This window comes from Aythya marila (assembly GCF_965140915.1).
Source record: "Aythya marila genome assembly, chromosome: 29".
Lineage (NCBI taxonomy): Eukaryota > Metazoa > Chordata > Aves > Anseriformes > Anatidae > Aythya > Aythya marila.
Window position 1 is genome coordinate 332,996 of NC_139070.1, and position 17,210 is coordinate 350,205.

The 17,210-nt window shown below is 68.6% G+C and overlaps 2 protein-coding genes across 2 annotated transcripts; both read left to right on the plus strand.

The window, feature by feature from the left end:
• Positions 1 to 170: 170 nt before the first annotated feature.
• THBS3 (thrombospondin 3) lies at positions 171 to 9,569 on the plus strand. Its single transcript, XM_082781054.1, has 23 exons — positions 171 to 387; positions 1,591 to 1,797; positions 1,952 to 2,208; positions 2,305 to 2,407; positions 2,862 to 2,888; positions 3,320 to 3,402; positions 3,592 to 3,643; positions 3,729 to 3,877; positions 4,074 to 4,214; positions 4,409 to 4,486; positions 4,571 to 4,723; positions 4,849 to 4,959; positions 5,073 to 5,180; positions 5,437 to 5,596; positions 5,708 to 5,826; positions 5,952 to 6,004; positions 6,111 to 6,304; positions 6,383 to 6,561; positions 6,656 to 6,704; positions 6,883 to 7,079; positions 7,170 to 7,342; positions 8,166 to 8,305; positions 8,661 to 9,569. The coding sequence occupies exons 1-23, from the start codon at positions 291 to 293 to the stop codon at positions 8,717 to 8,719; spliced, it is 2,889 nt and encodes a 962-aa protein (XP_082637180.1). The 5' UTR covers positions 171 to 290; the 3' UTR covers positions 8,720 to 9,569.
• Positions 9,570 to 11,399: 1,830 nt separating this feature from the next.
• Positions 11,400 to 15,733, plus strand: MUC1 (mucin 1, cell surface associated). The gene is made up of 7 exons (XM_082781036.1): positions 11,400 to 11,483; positions 12,381 to 13,036; positions 13,305 to 13,378; positions 13,501 to 13,643; positions 13,882 to 13,997; positions 14,112 to 14,258; positions 15,181 to 15,733. Exons 1-7 carry the CDS (start codon positions 11,435 to 11,437, stop codon positions 15,250 to 15,252), a joined length of 1,257 nt encoding a protein of 418 aa, XP_082637162.1. The 5' UTR covers positions 11,400 to 11,434; the 3' UTR covers positions 15,253 to 15,733.
• Positions 15,734 to 17,210: the final 1,477 nt, after the last annotated feature.

A 17,210-nucleotide genomic window follows, 5' to 3' on the forward strand; every position in this document is an offset into this window, starting at 1 on the left:
CGGGAGCCGTGCAGGGGCGGGCAGCGCCGAGGTGCCCGGGGGTCTCCCGCAGCTCCGGGCCCTGCCGCCGGCCGGTCCCGGTGCACCGCGCCCCGCCCCGCCCCGCCCCGCTGCTCTCCGCTTGGCGGGGCTGCGGCCGGCCCGCCGCGGCGGAGCGCCCGCCGGGGTCCCCGGGATGCGCGTCCGTGATTGACGGCTCTTTGTTTCCTCCTCGCCGCCAGCGCCGGCCCCTCCCCGCTCGCGCCACTCCGCCCCGCCGCGCTCCGCTCCGCACCGGCGGCACCGGCGGCATGGGGGCACCGGCGGCCGCGGGGGGCCCGGCGCTCGGCGCGCTCCTGGCGCTGCTCCTGCTGGGCGCCGCCGGAGCGGCTCGCCAGGGGCTGCAAGGTAAGGCGGCTCCCGGTGCCGCTCCGTCCCGCCGGGCAGCGGCAGGCGCGGGGACGGCCGGACAGCCCCGACGGGGCGACGCGGACGGGGCGCCCCCGCCGTTCCCGGCCCGCTGCGAGCCGGGGAAGCGGCGGTTCCTTGCCCCGCTGCCCTGAGCCGGGGGCTGCTGGCCCCCGCCGGCCGGCCCGGGGCCGCTGACAGCGGCTGTGCTCTCCCTGGGAGGTCTGGCAGCCGGGCTGCGGGCAGCTGCGGCGAGCCGGCGCTCCGGGCTGGGGACAGAAGGACATTCATCCCCGGAGCTCGGGACGGCCGCCAGCACCCCCGAGGGTCGCCGCTGCCCGCAGTCCCGGGGCCAGCTGCGGGCAGGGCCGCCGCCAGCCGCGCCTGGACGCCGGTCCCCGTACCCGGCTCTGTGCAGCGGTGCCCGCGGCGGGAGGGCTCCGGTTCGAGGGGCGGTGGGGCCAGAGGGGAGGCTGCCGGGGTCGGGCTGCGCGGCCGCCGCTCGCCCCAGGGTCGCGGCTCCTCCCGGGCTGCCCGGTGCGGCGGCACGGAGCGAGCGGGCTGCCGTGCCCCGGCGGGACCGGGCTCTCCGTGCTCCCCCGGAGCGCCCCGGGCCTGTGCTGAGGGCCGGCCCGTTCCTCGTCGGGGCTCCGGTTCCCGCAGCGCCTCGGCGGGGCGGCCGCGGTGGCTGCTCAGCGCCGGTTCCCGGGGCCCGGCGCCGGTGGGGCTCCGCGCTTCCCCCTCCCGGAGCCTCCCCGGGAGCCGCGTCCCCGCTCCGCTCCGTTCCCCGCGGCCGCCGGGCCGGGGGCTCCGCCAGCCTTCCCCGCCCGGCAGCTGGGATGCTCGGGGCGGTGCGGCCGCCTCCGCAGGGAAACCCCGGAGCGAGGGGGGAGCGGGGAAGGCCCCGAGCCGGGGGCCCCGCCCGTTTCCCGGGCTCTGGGCCGCCGGTGGCGGGGACTCCGCGGATCCTTCTCGGAGGGGCGGCCGCTCCCGCTCCCGGTCCTGGAGCGCCACCGCGCGGGGTCGGGGCTGGGCGGAGCCGGCGGGACCGTGCGGAGCCTCCCCGGGAGTCCTCGGGGCTTCCCCGGGCCCGGCGGGGCCGGTTTGCAGCGGGTCGGGCCGGCGGCGGTGCCCCGAACCGGGCATCACCCCTGCTCCCGAGCGGCCGGGCAGGATGCGACCCCCGTCCTTGGCTCCCCGCAGTCATCGACCTGCTCCTGGTGAGCGAGGCCCGGCAGATGGCCAGCATCACGCACAAGATCCGGATGGAGCTCCTGACGGTGAACGACGTTTTCCTCCTCTCCACCTTCCGCCTGCCCCCCAAGCAGGGGGGGACCCTCTTCGGCCTCTACTCCAAAAAGGACAACACGAGGTGGCTGGAGGTGTCCGTGGTGGGGAAGATCAACAAGGGTAGGTGCCTGCTGCATGGGGACGTGGAGGGCACACGCTGGGGATGTGGGAAGAGAAACAGGGACCGAGCTCGGCAGGGACTGCTCAGGTCTGCTGCAACTGGTCCCAAGGGGCCGGGGAGGAGAGCTCACGGCCCCTTCCCACCCCTCCGCAGTGCTGGTGCGCTACCTGCGGGAGGACAACAAGCTGCACTCGGTCAACCTGCAGCACGCGCACGTGGCGGACGGGCAGAGCCACACAGTGATCGTGCGCCTGAGCGGGCTGCGTGGGGACATGCTGAGCGTGGAGCTCTACGTGGACTGCAAGCAAGTGGACTCCAGCGTGGGGCTGCCCGAGCTGTCCGAGATCCCCCTGGCAGAGGTGGAGTCGATCGAGGTGCGCACAGGACAGAAGGCCTACCAGAGGATGCAGGTGAGTGCCGGGACCCCGCGTGGGGCCGAATGTCCTTCGTACCCCTCGGACAGGCAGAGCCTCCCGTGGCTGACTGCATCTCCTCTGCTACGTCAGGGGTTTGTGGAGTCCATGAAGCTGATTCTGGGAGGCTCCATGAGCCGAGTTGGGGCGCTGAGCGAGTGTCCGTTCCAGGGAGATGAATCCATTCACAGCGCAGGTAACGGCACGTCCGTGTTCTGCTCCGAGCACGGGGGGCTGGCCATGGTTCCCCCCATGCATGCTACGTGTCGTACGGCACCTTGGGTGGGCAGCACAAAGAGCACAGGCTAATGCATAGGGGGCACAGCACCGCATCGTGCAGGGGGAGCTTCTGCCTCTGCCCCATGCCAGACAGCCCTATGCACACGGGAGCTCCTGTGAATGTGGTGGCCAGGAACAACCATGCAAGGGAAGGTGAGGGTTGCGATCTGGAAGGCCATGGAGCCTCAAGAGCCTGCCCAGCAGTTTGTTGTGTGGGGATGGCAGGTGGCATCGCAGTCCTCCACAGGGGGAACTTGTTCCTTGGTGGCTCCTCTGTCCCTCGAGCACACCCTGGCAGGGGGCGTGCTGGGTCTCCAGGCCATGTGCTGGCCAAAGCAGTGTTCAACAAGATCTTGTCTTCCTCCCTGCAGTGACAAGCGCATTGGCTTCCATCCTGGGTAAGTCCCTGCTCCGCTTCCCCTTTTTCCAGCTGTGGGGATGGTGATGGTGGTTGGGGCTCCATGGAGGTGTAAAACCCTTTGGAGCCTGTCCCAGAGTCCCTAGCACCTGCTGGGCACCCTGGAATGGGGCAGATCAGAGGGGCATGGGATGTGTTATACAGAAAGGGTCCTGTGAGGTCTTAGGACCCCAGTGGGGATGAACTAGCACGTGGCTGGGCAGGTCCTTGGTGCTGACACCTGTCCTTGCAGTGCAAGGACCAGGAGCTGGGTGGCTTTGCATCTGATGAGGGAGGAGAAGGAAGGGTCAGGGGTTGCCTTGTGCCCCCTGGTGCGGTGTGGGATGGGCAAGGCAGCCCTTAGCCCCTGGCCCCAGGAGGCTGCCTCTGTCCTGGGGCTGGGGCTGACCTTGTCCTCCCTGCTTGTGGCAGGCGAGCAGACCAAGGCGCTGGTCACGCAGCTGACCCTCTTCAACCGCATCCTGACAGACCTGCGAGAAGACATTAGAGACCAGGTGAGGCGGGGCAGTGGTACTGGCACTGCCCAGGCTGGACTTGGCCAAGGGCAGGGTGCTGGGCACCGTGAGGGCAGCATGGAGCTTGAAGATACGTGGCAGAGCTTGGATGCGGGTTCTGCACCCCAGGGGCGTGATGTTCCCCAAGTCACCCCTGTCCCTAATACCCTGTGCTCTGCTGCTTCACAGGTGAAGGAGATGTCCCTGATCCGCAACACCATCATGGAGTGCCAGGTCTGCGGTGAGTGTTGTCATGGCTCAGCTCCCACCCCGGGGAGCGTGCGTTCATCCCGGCTCACCACCCTGCCCGGCCCTCATCTCCACAGGCTTCCACGAGCACCGCTCTCGCTGCAACCCCAACCCCTGCTTCAGCGGCGTGGACTGCATGGAGACGTACGAGTACCCCGGGTACCGCTGCGGGCCCTGCCCGCCGGGCCTGGAGGGCAACGGCACACACTGCGCCGACATCGATGAGGTGAGCGGGCCTCGTGCCTGTCAGCGGGGGGGAGTCTGAGCCCCAGAGCTGGCAGGCAGCACGGGCAGGTGTCACACACGAGATGCTTCCCGTCTCCGTATGTGTCCCTAAGCCACCCGGTGGGGACAGACCCACCAGGGTGCTCTCACTGGTGCCGTACCCGTAGCAAAGCTTTTCTCTCTCCCCGTGCCCACAGTGCGCTCATGCCAACCCCTGCTTCCCCGGCTCAAAGTGCATCAACACTGCACCGGGCTTCCGCTGTGAGCCCTGTCCCCGTGGCTATCGGGGCAACACCGTCTCTGGCGTGGGGGCTGACTACGCAAAGGCCAGCAAGCAGGTGAGTGCGGTGCTGTGGGATTTGGCCATGGGTGCTCCGGTTTGTTGGGCTGCTGGGACGGGCAGGGGATGCTGAGCCTGCCAGACCCTGCTCTGAAGGAGAGCAGTGCCAAAGGCAGGCTGTGGGCATGGGGTGGGTCTCCTGCAGGAGCTGTGGGGGCAGAAGGTCGATGGTTTCTCCCATCCTGCTCTCAGGTTTGCACAGATATTGATGAATGCAACGATGGGAACAACGGTGGCTGCGACCCCAACTCCATCTGCACCAACACGCTGGTGAGCGGAGCTGCCCTGGTCTCCCGCCTGACGTCAGGGGCCTCTTCACTCTCCTGACCCTGCCCCGTGCCCCGTTTCTCCCAGGGCTCCTACAAATGTGGCCCCTGCAAGTCAGGGTTTGTGGGGAATCAGACGTCTGGCTGCATCCCGCAGCGGTCCTGTAGCACTCCCACCTCCAACCCTTGCGACATCAACGGCTTCTGCGTGTTCGAGAGGAACGGTGAAATTTCCTGTGCGGTGAGCGGGAAGGCCAGGACGGGCCGACCGAGAAGCAGAGGGTGCTGGAGGAATTGGCAGGAGCAGCGGTTGCTTCTGCCAGGACTCTTCCCTGTTTCCCAGCCCCTGATTCCTCCTTTCTCCAGTGCAACGTGGGCTGGGCTGGCAACGGCAACGTTTGCGGGCAAGACACCGACCTCGACGGCTACCCCGATGAGCCCCTGCCCTGCATCGACAACAACAAGCACTGCAAGCAGGTGGGCCTCCCCGTGGCGAGGAGCGCGAGGGGCTTGGGAGCTCACTAGCCTGTAGTGGGGCTGGGCTCCGGAGCTGTCCTCCTCCCTGTTTTTACTGGTGTCTGTGCTTCCAGGACAACTGCCGCCTGACGCCGAATTCAGGGCAGGAGGACGCCGACAACGATGGCATCGGGGACCAGTGTGACGATGACGCCGATGGTGATGGCATCAAGAACGTGGAGGTGTTTGTGCTACGCGGGCAGGACATGCCTGTGGCTCCAGGGCTCGTGCTGTGCAAGGGGCAGAGCTTCTTGCTTTGGCTTGATTCTGGTGCCCCCAGGATGCTGCTCCTGGGGGGCAGCAGGCCGGGGTTTGTGGCTCTGGGACAGTCTCAGCGGGCACGCTGGAGATGTCCCCCTGCCCTGACCCATGCCAGAGCGTGGCTCTGCTCTGCCAGCCACCACAATGGAGGCATCTCTGTCCTTCCCTTCCCTCCAGGACAACTGCCGGCTCTTCCCCAACAAAGACCAGCAGAATTCGGACACTGACTCCTTTGGGGATGCCTGTGACAACTGCCCCAATGTGCCCAATAATGACCAGCGGGACACGGACAGCAACGGCGAGGGGGACGCTTGTGACAATGACATCGATGGGGACGGTGAGTGGCTCATGAGGCTGCACTGCATGTGGCCAGGGGCTCCTTGCGGATTTAGGACTGTCACAGTCACGCTGGGGTGCTGAGGGCACCCACACGCCTCTGTCCTTGCAGGAATTCCCAACATGCTGGATAACTGCCCCAAGGTGCCCAACCCGCTGCAGACAGACCGGGACGAGGACAGCGTTGGGGATGCCTGTGACAGTTGCCCTGAAATGAGCAACCCAACTCAGGTATGGCCTGGGGCAGCCAGCACAGGGGTGTCCTGGGGTCTGCAGGACCCTGTCCCCCGACTGGCGGGGTTTGGGGTCCTGTCACCCCAGCGTGCCCGCTGAACTAGGGCTTTGGTCTCTTCCAGACAGATATGGACAGTGACCTGGTAGGAGACATCTGTGACACCAACGAGGACAGGTGAGGGTCCTTGAGATCAGGGGTCTTTGGGGTGGGTGAAGGTGCTGGAGCTCAGTGCCAGGTTGCTGGGTTTGTGGTGCTGCCCTGACTGCGTTCCTCCTGCCAGTGATGGGGACGGGCACCAGGACACCAAGGACAACTGCGCCGAGATCCCCAACAGCTCCCAGCTGGACTCAGACAACGACGGGCTGGGGGATGACTGTGACAACGATGATGATAACGACGGCATCCCTGACTACACAGCACCCGGCCCCGATAACTGCCGCCTGATCCCCAACCCCAACCAGAAGGATTCGGATGGTGAGCGCTGGGCGGGCAGGGGGAGGCAGAGCCCTCTGGAGGGTCCCATCCATCCGTGACCCCTGCGTGTGTGCCCAGGGAACGGCGTGGGCGACGCGTGCGAGGAGGACTTCGACAACGACACGGTGATCGACCAGCTGGACGTGTGCCCGGAGAGCGCCGAGGTGACGCTGACCGACTTCCGCGCCTACCAGACCGTCATCCTGGACCCCGAGGGGGACGCGCAGATTGATCCCAACTGGGTGGTCCTCAACCAGGTGTGGGTGCTGCCCCCCATGTTTCTGCTGGGGTGGGAGCGGAGAGGGGCCGGGAGGTCCCCGGGGATGCCCCTAACCCAGGTCTCATCCACAGGGCATGGAGATTGTGCAGACCATGAACAGCGACCCGGGCTTGGCTGTTGGTAAGAGGTGCAGACCCCACGGGACAGCCCCTTTATCCTTGTCCCCTGCTTGCTGGGGGTTGAGGGCCACTTCTGTGCCCTATGGAGAGGGGTAAAAACTGCCCTGGATGGAGGCAGTGCGCGGGGTCCCGTCCCCATGCTGGGGAGGGGGCTCCTTCCTCCGTTTGCCCACCCGCAGGCTACACGGCTTTCAACGGGGTGGACTTTGAGGGCACCTTCCACGTCAACACCGTCACCGACGATGACTACGCCGGCTTCATCTTCAGCTACCAGGACAGCGCCAGCTTCTACGTGGTGATGTGGAAGCAGACGGAGCAGACGTACTGGCAGGCCACCCCCTTCCGCGCCGTGGCCGAGCCGGGGCTGCAGCTCAAGGTGGGTGCCGCCACCCTCCTGTGTCCCCCCCACCCCGGAGCGGGTCAGGCCCTGCCGGTGGGGTCCCCCTGATGCCCCACGCCCCCCCAGGCGGTGAAGTCCTCCACGGGCCCCGGGGAGCACCTGCGCAACGCACTGTGGCACACGGGCCACACGCCCGAGCACGTCCGCCTGCTGTGGAAGGACCCCCGCAACGTGGGCTGGAGGGACAAGACCTCGTACCGCTGGCAGCTGGTGCACAGGCCCCAGGTGGGCTACATCAGGTGAGTGGGGGGCACTGGGGGGGGCGTACTGGGGCTGGCAGCACCGCGGGGGGGGGAAGGCAGGAGCCCGGCCAGGCTCAGCGCGGAGTTTGCGGGTCCCTGGGGAGGGGGTGACAGCATGGGGAGGGGTCCTGGGCTGGTGGGACCGACCTGAGTGGGGGGGTGACAGCATGGGGAGGGGGTCCTGCCCCCGTGGGACTGACACGGTGGTGGGGATGGCGTCCCTCGGGAGGGGGTCCTGCCCCCTCTGGACTGACCCGGAGGGGATGCCATCCCGTAGGAGGGGGTCCTGCCCCGGTGGGACCGACGGGGCGGGGGGGAGGGCGGCATCCCCTGGGAGAGGGAATGGGACCCGTGGGGCGGATTCCGTCCGCTGGGGGTGGCTCCGACCCCGTTGCGCCCCCCCTTCCCCGTTGCTTTTCCCCTTTAAGGAGCCCGTCGGGGCGGCCGCCGGGGGGGGGCTGGGGGGGGGGGCGCTCCGGGGGCCGGGCCCGTCCGCCCCGTCCGGGCCCCCGCGGCCATTGTCCCGTCGCCATGGCGACCCCGCCGGCCGCCGGGGCCTTTCACATGCAAAGCGCCCGACAAAGGCAGCGGGGCCGGGCCGGGGGCGGCGCGGGGGCCCCGGCCTCCATCCCTGCGGGGTTGGTGTTTTGTTGTGTTTTGTTTTTTTTTTGGGGGGGGGCTCACAGAAACCCCCCGGTGGTGCGCCTCCAGCCCCGACGGGGGCCCCGTCGCGGTGCCCCGGTGTCTCCCCCCAACTCCCCCCATGTTGGGGATCCCCGGTTCTGGCTGACCCCCCCCCATTTGTTGCCCCCCCCTCCAGGGTCCGGCTGTACGAAGGCCCGCAGCTGGTGGCGGACTCGGGGGTGATCATCGACACCACCATGCGCGGGGGGCGGCTGGGGGTCTTCTGCTTCTCCCAGGAGAACATCATCTGGTCCAACCTGCAGTACCGCTGCAACGGTGAGCACGGGGCTCCCCCCGGGCACCGGGACCCCCCCCGGGCACCGGGACACCCCCCCGGGCACCGAGACACCCCCGGGCACCGGGGCGAGGAGCGAGCAGCCTCGCCCCTATGGCCCCGTGGCAGACGGAGGGGGGGGAGCGGGAAGCCCCCCCCCGGGGGAATCTCACCCCCGAGGGAGTCCCCCCGGGCTCCCCCCGCGTGGGCCAGAGCCTGTCCCGGTGCCCGGGGGGGGTTTGTCCCGCTCCCTGGGGCAGCTCGGGGGGGGTCCGTCTGTCCCGGCAGGGGGCTCGATCCCCCCGCCGAGCCCCCCCCGGCTCCTCACGCCCCCCCCTCCCCGCTGTCGCCCCGCAGACTCGATCCCCGCAGACTTCGAGCCCTTCCGCCGGTTCCTGCTGGAGGGCCGCGAGTGAGCCGCCCCCGCCCGGCCCGGGGCCCCCCCCCTCCGCCTGCGGCACCCGGGCTCGGTCCGGGCTCCGCCGCCCCCCGCCGCCGCCCCCTCCCCACCCGCGGCCCCGCGGACTTTGCAGTGCCGGGAGCGGCGGGGCGGCTCCGGTGGGCGGCGGGGCCGCGTCCCCCCCCCGGCCCTGCCTCTCCCGCCGCCGGGCCATAAAGTTTCCACCGGATTTTCGCCTGCGCGCCCCGTTCCTAGGGGGCGGCCCCGGCCCCCTCCCGCCCCCATTCCCCCCCCCCCCCATCCCTCTCTCCCGCCCCGTGCTCCCGGTTCCTTCCCTCGCCGTCCTCCCGGTGGGGTCGTCGGGGGGGGGGCGGGGGGGGGGGCAGCCCGGTGCTACCCGGTCCTACCGGCGGAACCCGGGACGGCGGGAGGCCGGGACGAGTGCAATATTGGTAGGCGAGGGCACAACACTGCACCGCATCCCGGCCCTGCCGCCGCCCCGGAGGGACCGGAGCGGAGCCGCCGCCGCCGCCGCCGCCGCGCGGGGCCGCTCCGTGGGAACTGCGCCGTGAGCGCCGAGCCCCGGCGGCAGTGCCCGGTCGCCATGGCGACGGCTGGCCCGGCAACGCGGCGGAATGTGCCCCCCCCCCCCCCCCCGCCTCCCCCGAGCCCGCCCCGCCCCGCCCCGGAGCGCGCGCGGGGCCCGCACCGGCACCGGCCCCGCCGCGGCGGAGGTGGTGGGCCCCGCTCTTCAAAGGGCAACGCGGCCGGTACCGGGCAGCCGCCGCCCCGGTGGTACCGGAGCCTGGAGGGGATGGGGCGGTGCTTGCTGCCGGCACGGTGCTGCCGGTACCGGGCGGAGCGGAGGGGCTGCGGGCACGGGACGGGACGGGACGGGACGGGACGGGGGCAGGCACCGCTCGGTACCGAGCGCCTCCCGTCCCGTCCCGTCCCGTCTGCTCCCAGCCCTCCGCCCGGCGCCGTGCCCGTATCCCCGGGCAGCCCTCGGCACCGGGCCCGAGGGAGCGGGCTGCGGCGGGGCACGGAGGCGCGGGGGGCTCCGCTGCCGGCCCCGGTCCCGGTCGTGGTGCCGGTGCCGGTCCCGTTCCGCTCCACCGGGGCTCGGTGCTGGCGCTGCGCGGGGCCGCGCCCGCCAGGAGGCGCCGCAGCTCCAGCGCCGCCGGGCGGGGCAGCGGGGGCGCGCGTGGGGCGGGGGCGCGCGTGGGGTTCGTGCCCCGCGTCCACGCGTGGAGGTGGGGGGGGGGGAGCCCGGCCCCGCGGCTCCCGAGCCCGGTGCTGGGGGGCGCTGGGGGCGCAGCTCCGGGTGCCCGGCCCCTTCCTCCCCCCCCCTCTGTGTTTTTCTGCTAAGAGGAGTTTTGCAGCCCATAAAAAAGCCAAAAACAAAGCCAAACCACGACAACCACAAACCTGTGCCCATGTGCTGAGTTGGGGGGGTAGTCGGGGGGGAGGGCACGGCTCGCAGCCTGGGACCCCCATCCCCGGTGCTGGGCACAGAGGTGAGGGGCTGGGTGAGGAAGGCGCAGCCCCATCGTGGGCACTGGATGCAGCTGGGTCCCGCACGCACTGGGCTGGTGCCCGGGCAGCCTCTCCTTTGTGCTGCTGCTCCTGCAGCCGGGGGTGCCCCCTCTCCTGCCCTCCCCCTTGCCCCAATACCCCCAGACCACCCCCACCTCCCCAGTGCACAGCAGTACCCCCTGCATGGGGCTGGGGGGGGAGTTTGGGGCTGGGACCCCGAGCCCTCCACAGGAACTGGGGCTCTCCCCCCTGGGCAGGGGTAGGGGGGCAGAAAGGACCCCACAGACGTGGGGGGAGCACATGGCACCGGGGGGAGGATGGGGGCTCTGTGCCTGGCCTGGGTGGCACCTGGTGCCTCTGGGGTGGGGCTCAGGCATCCGGTTTGGCACCAGGCATTGGGGGGCCACGGCCCCCCCACGGGGTTTGCTCCTGGTGTCCCCCGGGGCGAGCAGAAAAGTCTTCTCCAGCAGCAGAGGGGGGCTTGTGCCCCCCGGGATCCTTGTGCCCAGCCCAGGGACCAGGTGGGGACATTTGGCGGTGGGGAGGGACTGGGGTTTAGTGGGGCCCTGGGCCTCACCTGCGTAAGCAGTTTGGGGTGGGGGGGTGCCAGAGTTTATTTGAGTGTAGGGCGAGGCAGTGGCCGAGCCGGTAATGATTAACCCCAGGCTGAATGAGAGGATGAGGCCCCCCATCTACAGGGGGGCTGCGGGGCTCCAGCCCCCGCCCCATGCTCCCCACCAGCTCCCAGGAGCCATGACACAGCTGGGACCCCCCTGCACGGGGACCCCAAAAGCAATGCCCCTGCCCTAGGCCACGTCCCACGGGATGCTGTGGCAGTGTCCCCTCCCTGGTCCCCAAACTGGGAGAACGCAGAGCCACGAGGGGACCCCAGCACAGAAGGCACGGAGCTGCAGGGGGACCCCAGCACAGGACGGAGGGTGCCCCAGGGGTCCCAGTGGTGGGATGGCACCCTCATGCCCTGCGTCAAGCAGGGTGGAGGGGCCCCCCCTTCACCACGTGCAGGTCGGGGCCGGTGGCGGGGTGGGGCCTCCCCACCTGCTCCAGGTGCTCTATAAAGCTGCAGCCGCCGCCGAGCCACCAGTCCCCGACCGCTCAACGCTGCTGCCTAACGGGAGGAGCAGCTGCTGCTGAGCCCCCCCCCCCACAGGCACTGGGCCCCCCCCGGACGAGCCCCATGGAGGTCACCGCGCTTCTGCCGCTGCTGCTCGTGGTGCTGGGTGCAGGTGAGGTGCGGGGGCTGGCAGCACCGGGGGCTGGTGGCACCTCAAGCTGGTGGGAACTGGGCTGGGACCTGGGTGTGCGGGGTGGTAACCGGGTGGGGAGGCGAGGGGGGGGGTCTCCCAGTTGGTTTTGTGAGCAGGGACCTGGTGGCACCCCGTGACCCTCAGCACCCAGCAGCGGGTGCATCACCACCTGGTGCGCTCTGTCCCCGGGGTGCAGTGCCCTAGGGCTGATTGTCCCCCCCCAAAAAAAAAAAAAAAACAACAGGAGCTGGGGACCTTGCTCAGCCCTTGGTGGTGTCCACGTCCCTTTTAGCGCCGAGCAAAGGGATCGGCCGGGGCTGAGCACGGGGCGGACGGGCTGTGCTGGGGCTGGATGGAGCAGGCTGCGCCTGGGGCTCGCAGGCTGGTATGCGGGCGTGTGCCTCAGCAAGATGTCCGGACCCCGGGCGCTCCTCCAGGGCTCCTGCGGCACCTGCTGGGAAAGCGCCCGCGAGGAGCCGCCTGCGCTGGCCCTGAGCCAGGCGATGCACGTCCCGGGGAGCAGGGGTGTGAGCGCCGTGGGGCTTTCTGCCTTCCTAGCCCAGCCGTTTGCATTCATCACAAAGGTTTTAGTGGCACGGCGTGGCAGTGGGTCCTGAGCGGGGCACGGCTCTGCAGGGCTGGGCACGGGGCAGCCGCCCAGGCACCCCTTGCTCATGCCACGTGTGCCCAGCATGAGTCTCACCGGGGATGTTCCTGAAGTTCTTGCTGGCCTTGCAGGCATTGCTCTCATGGAGGTTGTGGGACTTCTCTGCACCTTTTTGTCCTGAGAAGGGTCTCGTGAAGGAGCCTCGTTGTGTAGAATTTCTTCCCAAATTGATGCTGTAGCCCCAGTTCCTGACCCCCTTTGTCCTTTAGGTACGCACGCCTTGAACACCACCACCACCACCGAGACCACCACCACCGAGACAACCACCACAGAGACCACCACCACCGAGACCACCACTGTGGAGACGACCACCACTGAGACAACGGTGATGACGCCCACCCTGAACAACGCCACCTCCCAGAACACCAGTGGCAACGGGTCCCACGGCTCTGTCCCCTCCCATGTGACAGCGTTTCCAACAGGCAACAGCTCTGCTGGCAATGACACAACCGACAGCACCGTGGTGTCCGTCTCCATTATCCCTCTGTTCCCCCACAACAACATCAGCACAAATGACAGCAATGGGGTCCCCCCCTCCAAAGCCAGCACCGCAACCGATGGCAGCTCTGTGATTCCCACGTCCAACACCAACGCCACCGTGAACAGCAGCGCCGAGGTTGTCCCCACAAAGACAGCCTCTGTCACCTCTCAGGGCAGCACAGCGCACAGCAAGACCCCCATGGCCGTGCTCGGGAGCAGCGGGGGTCCCAACCCCAGCAAAGCCGCAGCTCTGCCTCCCACCGTGGTCCAGCTGCTCCTCCGCGTCCCGCTGTCCTTCCGCATTCTGAACAGAAACTTCAACCAGAGCCTGCTCGATCCCATGTCGAAGGAGTACAGGAGCCTGAGCCGTGCTGTCTTGACCATGGTGAGTGCCAGCCCTGCTCGCTGGCTGCCCTCAGCAAGCAAAGACCTCGTGGTCTGTGCCAGGAAGGAGCCACCATGGGTAGGGGCTCCCTGTAAATGCACCCTGGGCTCTGTGAGCTCCTCCTGCAGCCCCGTCCCACTGGGTAGAGAGGTGGGGGCAGCAGGAGATGGGGCCATGCTGGGGTGAAGGGGAGGATGCTGGGGTTGGGAGGCAGTGGGGTGAGAGCTGGGGATGTGGTCATGACCCCCCCAATGTTTTTTTTTTCCAGTTTGAAAGTGTCTATGGCTGCACGAGCTGCATGGGCAGGCAGACCTACAAGGGGTGCAGTGAGCTCCGATTCAGGTACCGTGGGTGGGGGGCTCGGGCTGGGAAGCCCAGCACAGTGCAGAGCCCCTGGCAGGGGGATGGCCGGGGGGGCAGCGGGAGGTGGCGGTCCCGGCTCCAACACCTCCTCTCTCAAGCAGCCAAGGGTCGGTGGCCGTGCAATCCACCCTCGTGTTTGGGCACAGCGACGACTCCATCACGAGTGACTCTGCCGAGAAGAAGCTGAGAAGCCAGCTGGACTCGAATGGGTACATCATGGACCTGCAGCTGGCCGACATCCAAAGTGAGCAGGGGGCTCGGGACCTTGGGGGTGCTTTGAGCAGGGGGAGCCCGGCACGGCCGCTTCGGGTGGCTTCTGTACCTGTCCTGGGTTTATCCCCGGTGGGACAAGTGGGACGAGTGTCTGTGTCAGTGTGCTGGGCTGGGCCCGAGGGGAGAAGGGCTCTTTCCCTTCTGGCCCCTTCCCGGGGGTCTGGCAGGGCTGTGCCCGGAGGTACGGACACGGCTCTGCTGCTCTTCAGGTGGCGTGGAAGTGACAGCCCCGGTGGAGCAGCCTCAGGTTCCGGACTGGGCCATTGCTCTGCTGGTCCTGGTCTGCGTCCTGCTGCTGCTGAGCATCCTCATCTGTGCTCTCCTGGTGAGTCCCCATCCTCATCCTCACCGGCTTTCTGCTGTTGAGCCCCTGTCCCCCTCCCCATTGCCTTTGGGCCCCTGACCCCATCCCACTCACGGAGCCCCCCTGCCCCCCCAGACCACCTGCTCTTGCCGTCGGAAGAGCCGAGGGAAGCTGGACCTGTTCAGCACGAAGGACTCCTACCACCCCATGGCCGAGTACCCCCCGTACCAGAGCCACGGGCGCTACGTGTCCCCCAACACCAAGCACAACCCCTACAGCCAGGTGAGAGCCGAGCGCCCGCGGTGTCCTGGCAGCGGGGTGGTGCCGGGGCCGCCGCTTTTCGGTGCGGCCGCGTCCCTCGCCCCTGCCCTTGACGGAGCCGGCAGGACAAAACCAGCCGGTGGGGACGGGCACTTGGTGGCCCTGGTCCCTGGGAGCCTGCCCCGGGCTGCGGCTGGCAGGGAGGTGAGCCTTTCACCTTTCACGCCTGGATGGAGCCGTGGCGCTGGCAGCCCCGGCTGGAGCCAGGAAGCTGCCGGCGACCTTGGGTGGTGGCTCCCCCCCTGCCCACCCTCACCGGTGCGCGGGGGCTTGGCGGGACCGCTGCCTCCCCGCACCCCATCCTCAGGCTCGGCCAGATCCTGGCACCCTGGAGCCGGGGCACGAGGGGGCAAAGGGGAGGGTGAGGGGGTCCAGATCTGGCACCAGCAGCGTCGGGCGCCGCGTGCACACGTGTGGGGCTGCGGCTGGCCCCAGCAATGTGGGTTTTGGGGCTGGCCCCGGCCCCGCTGTTTGCTGTGCCTGGTGCTGCGGGGCGGGGGCCGTATCCAGCTGTTCCGCGCTGTGCAAGCAGCTCTCGCTGTTCAAATACCAGGGGCCTGGGTAAATATTTACCTTCGCTCTTGCTGGGCAGGCTTAGCCAGCGGGAGGAGAGAAAAGCGGCCCAGGCTGCTCTGGCTGCGCTGATCCTCCACTGGCTCCCGTGGCCGGGGGGCTGGGGGTGTCCACGTGGGTATTTTTGGTTAAAACCGGGCTGTTCGTGGTGCCCGTGGTGCACTGGCTGCTGCAGGGCTGACCCCCATGGATCTGCTCGCCAGGGGGTCTCTCACCGCCCCCAGGCCTTGTGGGGACTTTGGGGGGGCTCAGCCCCCGGCCCTTCCCAGCCCAGCTCTGTCGTGACCCCCCCTTGTTTCCCCTCTCCCAGGTGGCGGGCACCATTGCGGGGGGCGGCACCTTCACCTACACCAACCCGTCTGCCTCCTCCGACAACCTCTGAGGGATGCGAGGGGACGGGACGGCCGCGACCCCCCCGCTCCTGGGGCGGCAGCACCGGCCCTGGGCACGTCCCCCGGCGCCGCTCAGCCCCTCGCCACGGGCAGCGGGAGCCGGATGGTTCTGGAGCAGCCGGATTCGTGCGCATGACAGAACTGGAAGAACAAAGATTTGGGCACGAGTGCCCCCCCCCATCCCCCTTTTTCCTCCCTCATGGCCCCACTCCAAGCCCCCCAGCCTGGCTGTGCACCCCCTGCTCCGTGCTGCAGGCAGGGGGCTGGGCTCGCATCCTGCCTGCGCTCGCCCCCGGGGGTCTAATTGTTCTTTTTGTGGTGTTGTTTTATATAATATATATATATATTTAGGGGATGGCGGTGCCAGGCTCTGCGGCTGGGCTCCGTGGGGCTGCGGGGTGCGTGGCGGTGGTGTATTTATCGCATTTCACAATAAAAGGATGGGCACAGTCGGGCTTGGTTCCCCGCACAGCCAAGGGGGGGACTGTGGCAGTTCTGGGCACCGCGTCCTGTGTGGGGACATCCCCAGCACCCGCGGGGTGGCTCCCATGGGGGGGTCTTTGCTGATGCCTTCAGGAGCAGCGGCGGGTGGAGGTTCCCCGGCATCGCCATCACCTCGAGTGACGCTCAGCTCGGCGCCTGCTCTCGTTTCTCTTTCCAGGCACTCTCAGGTTTCTGGCTTATGAGGTCATTTCTGTCACTTTTCCTACAGTCACCTGCATGTGGGTGGTGTCCGTCCCCCCCCCGGGGTGTGACACAGGCTCCTTCCAGGCCCTGTTACACCCCCCCTGCCTGGCCAGCACTGTTCTCCTGGGGTTTGTTTTGTGCAAACACGGGGCTCGGGCAGAGCAACTTGTCACCCTGCACGAGCCGTGCGTGAAGGTGATGATGGTCAAGCCATAAAGCCGTGGGGAGAGAGCTGCAGAAGACCGATCGTGTGCATCACTGTCACAGCTGCCTGCGGGCTGCAGTCGTGTCTGAGCCAGGCTGCTCCCAAAATCATCCCCTGCCTGAGCCAGGGCTGCGTCTGGGCTCAGGAGCCTGGAAAGCTGTGGCTGAAGCCATCCCGGCACAGCCAGAGCCCCAAAACTGCTTCTGGGGCCATGGAAAGAGGAGCTGGGCTGCAGGGCGTGCGGAGGGGCGAGGGTGGGCAGCGGGAAGCCCCGGGGCTGGGGACGCATCCTGCCCCGCTGTGGGGACATGCGCTGAGCTGCTTGGCTCGGGCTGGGCCGGGGCGCCTGCTCTGGGGACTGGGAGAATTTTGGCAACTACCGAAGAGCCAGAAAAACAAGGAAACACAACTTATATAAAGAAAGCATTTGTCAGATGGGGCACGGGGCCAGCAGCTTCAACAGGAACCAGCCGTGGGACCGGGACCAGCTGTGACCCGATGGCACGTGGCTCGCAGGCCCCTTGGCCACAGCACGTGGGCCCCGGGCGGGGGGACATCACCGGGGTGCCTGGGGACCCCGATGGGTGCCGGGGGGTGCCAGGGGGTGAGGGCGAGGGGCTGGGGGCTCCGGGGCACGGCTGGGCTGGCTGTGAGGGTGGGTGACGCAAGCCCTGAGGCTGGAGATGGGGCCGAGGGGTGTGGATTAGACTGGGGGGGGGGCATGCTTTATATTTTCCATTGTGCCTCACTGACAGAGCTGCCAACAGCAACCGAAACCAGCAGCTGGGCGGCACGGGGCCGAGGGGCTGCGGTGGGAGAAGGCAGCAGGGGCAGGGCAGCGCCGGGGGGGGTTCACGTGCACGGCCACAGCAGCATGGCCCAGGTGGGGGGGGCTGTGCCGGATCCTGCCTCATTTGCTGGGAGGAAGGAACGAAGCTAAAAATAGCCCCGGAGGGGGGGCTGCGGCGTGGGGCCATGGCCACCCTCCCCACCCCACAGCCAGCCTTGGGGACGGGGAAGCAGAGCGGGGCGTGCTGCTGGGGCAGAGCCCCAGGG